The sequence below is a fragment of the Strongylocentrotus purpuratus genome, unplaced genomic scaffold, assembly GCF_000002235.5.
Source record: "Strongylocentrotus purpuratus isolate Spur 01 unplaced genomic scaffold, Spur_5.0 spur5_scaffold_12, whole genome shotgun sequence".
Taxonomy (NCBI): domain Eukaryota; kingdom Metazoa; phylum Echinodermata; class Echinoidea; order Camarodonta; family Strongylocentrotidae; genus Strongylocentrotus; species Strongylocentrotus purpuratus.
The window spans coordinates 5,893,354-5,900,594 of record NW_022145597.1 but is presented as its reverse complement, the minus strand read 5'-3'; the positions used below and the strand labels follow the sequence as shown (position 1 = coordinate 5,900,594).

The following is a 7,241-nucleotide window of genomic DNA, read 5'->3' as shown; positions in this document are numbered from 1 at the left end:
AGATCTGTGTAACCAAAATGCTAACATGGGACATGGAAATTTGCTCTGTCTGTGATTCAACTCGGACCATTTTTATTCACAGGGCCGGTCATCCACTACATCCCCTCAAGGAGTTTAGAAATCTATCCCCTCAAACACTCGAATTCTCTATTATAAATACAAAAATCAAGTGTCACCCACCCCTCCTCCTCCTCAATCTTCCTCCTCTCCTTGTCCGCCTGGCTCTCCCGTACCGCTATCTCTTTGAAACCTATCCGTAAACGCTTCAGGCATGCTCGTTTTATTTACCAGCAGTGCCTTCATCATCACACCATCGACGCTCAACCGTTACCACTGCAGCAGCACATCCTTTGTAAAATATAATTGGTCACATCCTACATATCCATCGTAACTTGCTGATCGACAGTATCAAGTGTGACGATTCTTCGTGTGGATTTTTCAATTTCATCTGTTATTAGTCAGTTAAAACCAAAATCAATCCACAACGCGGAAAGGAATGATAAGAATTACACGCATGTGTTTATTTCTGTGACATTCATAGCTGCATCGATCGTTTGGGATATTTCAACCATTGGTCCCGACTTCTTCAAAATAATATGTTGTAGATATAATGACTCTTTGATTTTGCTTCATCCGTGTTGAACACTGTAGGACGAATCAACAGCGAGAATCCGACTGGATTCCATTTTAATTGGAGTGGAATCCCTTACGATGATGTATCTTCTATACGTGACATTGAATTTAGCTGCATTCATCGATCGCTTGTGATATTTTCATACACGGTCGTCTGCTAATTCGAAAATTATCTTCCGCCCCGCGTGTGTGTTCGGGTGATAGATGTACCATGTTTGTTCATAATTAAAAATGATAATTAAGTACCCAAGGGTTGTGGAAGCCATAAGACACAAATAGCTCTACCATCACGAAGGATAGGTCGCATTCTACGTAAGCAGGGAGAACTCAGTGATCATAATATTATGGTTCCCGGAGACATCATTGCCAATGCCTTACGTATAGCCTGTCGCAATTTTTATACAATTCTTTCACACACAACAAAAATAGAATAATTTGTTTTGATGGATCGAGAAGTGTCTGCGTTTTAGCATCATGTATCGGATTTCGTCAGAGAGCCTGTGACTAAATATGGAATTCATAATTAGACTATCAATCAATGAAAGAGATCTCTATTGTTGTTTCCCAGTGTCTGTTCTGACACATTTTGCGAGTCCGTTTCCATGCAACATAAAAGGATAATTGTGAGCTTGAGCTTCGGGGAGGTCTAGACGTATTGTCCCGAAATACAATCAGATATAATTGCCACGCCCTTCTGCAGCAGTATATTACCGCTACTGCATTTATTATACACGAATGTTGCAATACAATTCAAGCTGTAAGATGGACTATAGCTTCTTGTAACATTAATGTGATCTGCAGTATACGGAGAATACGTTAAGCGTAAGTGTATTTATCCTTTTCGCAATGTTCGGGTTTATGAGGAATTATATATATAGTTTTTAATATTATTATGCGCTTCGTTCATAATATTTGTGATCAGCATGGTTTAATAATAAGCTAGCTCGCCTCTCATACATTCATTAGTACAAATATGCACACGGCATGTACTTATTGTCATGATTTATGTCAATATGTGTCCACTTATACATGTACTTGTTTGCACCGACGACGAATATTGATTAGAATCTATTGTTGTATTGAACTCCCCTTTTGACAATAGGCATTCAATAACGTTCAATCATTCATACAGTGTAACCAGCATATATCTGTATTTTGTACTGGTGGGGTCCGACTATATAGAGTTTTATAGGCATTTCACGAGATTATTTCGATTTCTTATTTTTGAAATGAGAATATGTATTTTGAACATTTATATGTGTATACTGGTCAACTTGTTTCTGAAATTAGTGTTCTAATATTTATTTTGTTCATACCAGGACCAAGATGCAAAACAGTTATACATTATTGATCTTATTCTTATGTATCCTGCATTAAATAAATAGATAAGTAGATGTATAAACATAGGAATAGATAATTAAGCAATGATGCGGCAAGAATTGAACATATTATGACTGTAATTATATATATCTATATCTCAGTACCTTATCACCTTATTATCCCCCACCCCACCCTGTCTCTCTCTCTCTCTCTCTCTCTCTCTCTCTTTTCTCTCTCTTTTTTCCCTCTCTCTTTTTTATGCCTCCGCCACCGAAGGTGGTGCCGGAGGCATCATGTTTTCGGGTTGTCCGTCCGTACGTCCGTACGTCCGTACGTCCGTCCGTCCGTCCGTACGTCCGTCCGTCCGTCCCGTTTGACCGTTATCACAATATCTCAAGAACCATTTAAGATTTAAACTTAAGACTCGGGAATAGTATTTATCACCATAGGAAGACGATCTGATTAGATTTTGGAGTACGTAGGTCAAAGGTCACAGGTCACAGAGGTCAACTTATGAAATTCCTTGTATTGAGTTTGTTAGCGCGATATCTCAAGAACCATTTGAGATTTAAACTTAAAACTTAAGGATAGTATGTATCACCATAGGAAGACGATCTGATTAGATTTTGGAGCACGTATGTCAAAGGTCAAGGGTCACAGAGGTCAACTTATGAAATTCCATACATTGAGATTGTTATCATGATATCTCAAGAACCACTGGAGATTTAAACTTCAAACTTAGTGATAGTGTGTATCACTATAGGAAAACAATCTGATTACATTTTGGAGCACGTAGGTCAAAGGTCAAAGGTCACAGGGCTCATTATGTATGCAAAAACAGCTTGTGATCGCGTTATCTGAACAACCGATTGATGGATTCCTGCCAAACTTTGGTCATGTATGTATCTTGCAGAGCTGATGAACTGATTAGATTTTGGGGTCACGAGGTCAAAGGTCAAAGGTCACAGGGCTCATTATGTATGCAAAAACAGCTTGTGATCGCGTTATCTGAAGAACCGATTGATGGATTCCTGCCAAACTTTGGTCATGTATGTATCTTGCAAAGCCAATGACCTGATTAGATTTTGGGGTCACGAGGTCAAAGGTCACAGCGCACATTATGTATGCAAAAACAGCTCGGGATCGCGTTATCTGAACAACCGATTGATGGATTCCTGCCAAACTTTGGTCATGTATGTTACTTGCAGAGCTGATGAACTGATTAGATTTTGGGGTCATGAGGTAAAGGTCAAGGTCATGCGGCTCATTATGTATGCAAAAATAGCTTGTGATCGTATAATCATTAGAACAGATTGATGGATTCCTGCCAAACTTAGATCATTTATGTATCTTGCAGAGCCAATGAATGGTTCATAAGATCAAAGGTCATGGGCTCATTATGTATGCAAAAATAGCTTGTGGACGCATTCTCATTAGAACTGACAGATGGATTACTATTTAACTCAGGAAATCTTGCAGAGCCAATGAACTGAGTAGATTTTAGGGTCATGAGGTCAAAGATCAAAGGGTCATATATGTTTATGAGAAATTGCTTGTAATCACGATATTCTGAGAACATGTTAATGGATTACAATTGAACTTGAATTTGAAAAATTTCTTCCGTTTCGGTTTGTAAAATTGCTCTATGACGGAGGCATCATTTTCGACTGCGCGCAGTCGAATTCCATCTAGTTTTTCTCTCTCTCTCTCTCTCTCTCTCTCCCTCTCTATTTATAACATCTCAAACATTTATTAAACATTTCTTAACTTTTCCCTTCCTCTTCACTCTACTTTTTCCTTCGACCACGACTCCTCTCGATCTAGAGTTGATAACCTTCAGCCACTTTTAATTTTTGATTTTTCCCATTTGCAGGACATCGGAAGGTTCGAAACACGACGTGCAGGAGTTTTTACAAAAGTGTCTCATCACCATTTTCGTAATGGATAGGTCTACGACAACTCCTGTTGCACCTGAGAAATACGCCTACTGTGAGTGGGTCAGCTGTGAGGCCTATCTCGGACACCAGACTATCAAGGACACCGAATGCCAATCACCAGAGGACCTTGCCCGACTCTCAACAGACCTTTACCGACAGCATCTCCTCCGCGGGCGACGAAGCGGGCAGGAGGTTTACACTCGCGTCATCCCTCAGAACATCCGACTTCGAGTAACGACTCAAGCTGATGACGGTACCCGAGAAGACATCCTCGATCAGGAGTTCGACATGTTGAACATCGCGAGGTGCTCCACCGGTCACGACCCCTTTCCTCAAGTCGTCATCATCGTCCACTGCGTCGGCGTCATCGCGTCTCAAGCAGACGACACCGGGAGTCGACGCGGCGGACCTACAGGATCCGAGCCACATCTGGAGATGCGTTGTCATGGTATCGCATGTGCGAATCCTTGGATAGCATCTCGTCTGGCGAAGACGATATCCTCAGCGTTCGCAGACTCCAGGATGCTCCCCATGCAGACACAGCCGGTGTTCTTGCCACAGGGTATGCCGCAGAGCAGGAAGATCAGTCGGAACTCTGTGAGTACCATAGCAGCTGCTCCTCCTGCATACCAAGCAACGGCTCGTACCTATGATCCTAGCAGAGGAAATAGCCCGCGGGATCCTTTAGGTGCTGTCGGACATCAGACGCCAAGGAAGGAGGAGAAGAAGGGACTTCCCGAGGTGGGTGCTTGGTGAAACGTTATATCCCTCAAAACATGTTTATGGATGTTTTGTTCTCTTTGAATTTTGATCAACGGTCTGTAAGTTTTATTGGACGGCTATTCAATTGGCCAACGTATTAAGATTTGAAGAAGATGTGATACTCTTTGAGCACATAGCTGTTCTGCGGCCAAACGATGACCGATGGCTATTCAAATGGCTAACGTATTCTTTAAAAAGTGACAACGTTGGCCAAGGATTTGGCTAAGATGTGATACTCTTGGAGCACATAGCTGTTCGACGGCCAAACGATGACCGTTTTCTATTAGCTTTGAAAATTGTAAGAGGATAACCCAAGATGTCGCAACGACTTGACATATCTGCTAACCGTCCTCCTTTCAGAATTTCCTACTCTAAATTACATTGTAGTTTATCACCAAGATGGAAAAGTTGATTCTGTGATAGTCAGTTTGGCAACATTTTTTGCTTGATTGATTTAGCCGTTCACAACATACATGAAGGATTTATTCCAAAAGGAAGCGACGCCGAATGAGATTTCTTGAGAATGCAGGCGTTAAAGAGAGAACTTCTAAGGATGATATCACCCAGTTTATATGAATTAAACAATTAAAGAAATCTATATTTTAACACTTGCTTTTTAATAGCAAAATTGTACATTACTTCTAAAACTAAAAAGTTTATATTCTAGAAAAGTCTAGAGACGATCAGAACACGACGACCTTACTGTCTTTGTTTTGTTTTTGGTGCTTCTTTGTTTGATTGTTTGTTTGTTTTTAATGAGAGGTAAACAAAAAGATATCTCTCAACTCTCAACTATTGATATAACAACAAAATAAATGTAATATTCATCGTGCAAAGTTGTCAAAATCAAACATCAGTCAAACTCTTATTATTACGTCAGTACACGATGTACCTCGAACACAATGGCAAGGAATTTCAAGAAATCCCCTTAAAGGCACACTGCCATACTTGTAGCTACTTGCTCCCTCTATATAGAAAACTTCCCCAATCGGTGCCTGTTGGTCCCCCATGATCCTCTTTTTCTTATGTTAAATGAGAGCTGAGTTAATGAGATAGCCACCTGTCACAGTGACCTCGATGGCTCTCTGTGTGGTCTAATCCCTTCTGGCCCAGTAGTGGTGACGGTCTTTAAGGGCGATATGCCATTTCGTACCGTAATAAAATTGAATGCATACATCTTTGTTAAGTGCCTCGTTACGAATTATTTCATTCACCTGTTACGATTTAATATTAATTGTATTTCAATAGTCAAAATGTGAATAACACACATTTCGTGTTGTTAGGAAGGGCAAGCTATAATGTCTGCCCTACCTAGCAACAACTATAGCATGCAATATGTATTCTGACTACTTAAATACAATATCCGTAACAGGTGAATGACATAATTTGTATTGAGGAACTTAACAAAGACTTATACATTAAATTTGATAACATTACGAATATAGCCTATTCCGAGACCACATTGCTTTTAGAAATTATGTTCGAATATTATTATGTAATGTGTCACTCTTACTATTCATATAATTATTGCTTGTTCACATATACCAAAAGATGCCAAACAAGGTTATTGAATATACTGTGGGTTTATTTTAGAAAGCCTTTGGCAGTGTTGGGCAAATTGAATCATACATACAGTTAACTAAATTAATCATTAAAATCTCCGCACATTATCTAGGCAGGATCATTGTTTTATGTGTATCTTGTTTGAATAATCGTGATAATGGAAAAGGGGAGGGGGAGGGGGGGAGACCAAGCTTATAATATCCCCAACCCGGACAAAGCACATTGCGTTATACAATCACTCGTATAGGCATGTTTCTCAGGAAAAAATAGCCACCAACGGAACGCTAACCCTAACCCTATGTTATGCAAAACAAGATGTGCAAATGTTGTGCACCTGCTATGTTTAGAAAATGCGTCTACGAATGATTTTTTTGTGAAGCCCCCATTCTCCCTCCCTCAATCCGCCACTGTCAATATCCATGAACCCTCATTGCCTTCCTCTCTCCGTCCCCCTGAAGGCTCTCGCATGCTCTCTCTCTTTCTTTCTCTCTCTCTCTCTCTCTCCCTCTTTTTTTTTCTCTCTCTCTCTCTCTCTCTCACTCCCTGCCCACTATTTCTATATCTCTCTCCACTCTGCGCAAACATCGTTGCACAATATAATGACATAATTCTGACAGATGCAAGCACATCATCGATGTCGCGTATGATTAGGGGAGGGGGGGGGGTGTCCGGACATTAACAAACATATTTAAGCTTTCACATTTGCCTTCCGTTTTAACGACAAATAATCATATACCACTAGCTCTAACCATCATACATATTTGTCCTTTTTAATATTGCCCAAAGTAAGTCTTAGAAAATGTATGATACTGTATATTGCTTGTAAACTTCTTCAAGTTGCTGTTTTGAATCAACAATTATTGTTCAGATACACAACCTGTCCGGACACACAAGGTTTGGGTTTATAAGACTTAGTAATTTAAAAGAAAAACACCTCCTTGTTCAGACAAAACACTAGAATCTATTTGATAATCGTTTTCATTCAAGAAATCTGTGTACCCAACATATTTCTTATGTAAATGTGTG

The 7,241-nt window shown here is 40.0% G+C and overlaps 1 protein-coding gene across 1 annotated transcript; it reads left to right on the top strand.

The window, feature by feature from the left end:
• The first annotated feature begins 284 nt into the window (after positions 1–284).
• On the top strand, positions 285–5,631 carry LOC115922585. The gene is made up of 2 exons (XM_030981678.1): positions 285–1,455; positions 3,827–5,631. The coding sequence occupies exon 2, from the start codon at positions 3,894–3,896 to the stop codon at positions 4,644–4,646; it is 753 nt and encodes a 250-aa protein (XP_030837538.1). The 5' UTR covers positions 285–1,455; positions 3,827–3,893; the 3' UTR covers positions 4,647–5,631.
• Positions 5,632–7,241: the final 1,610 nt, after the last annotated feature.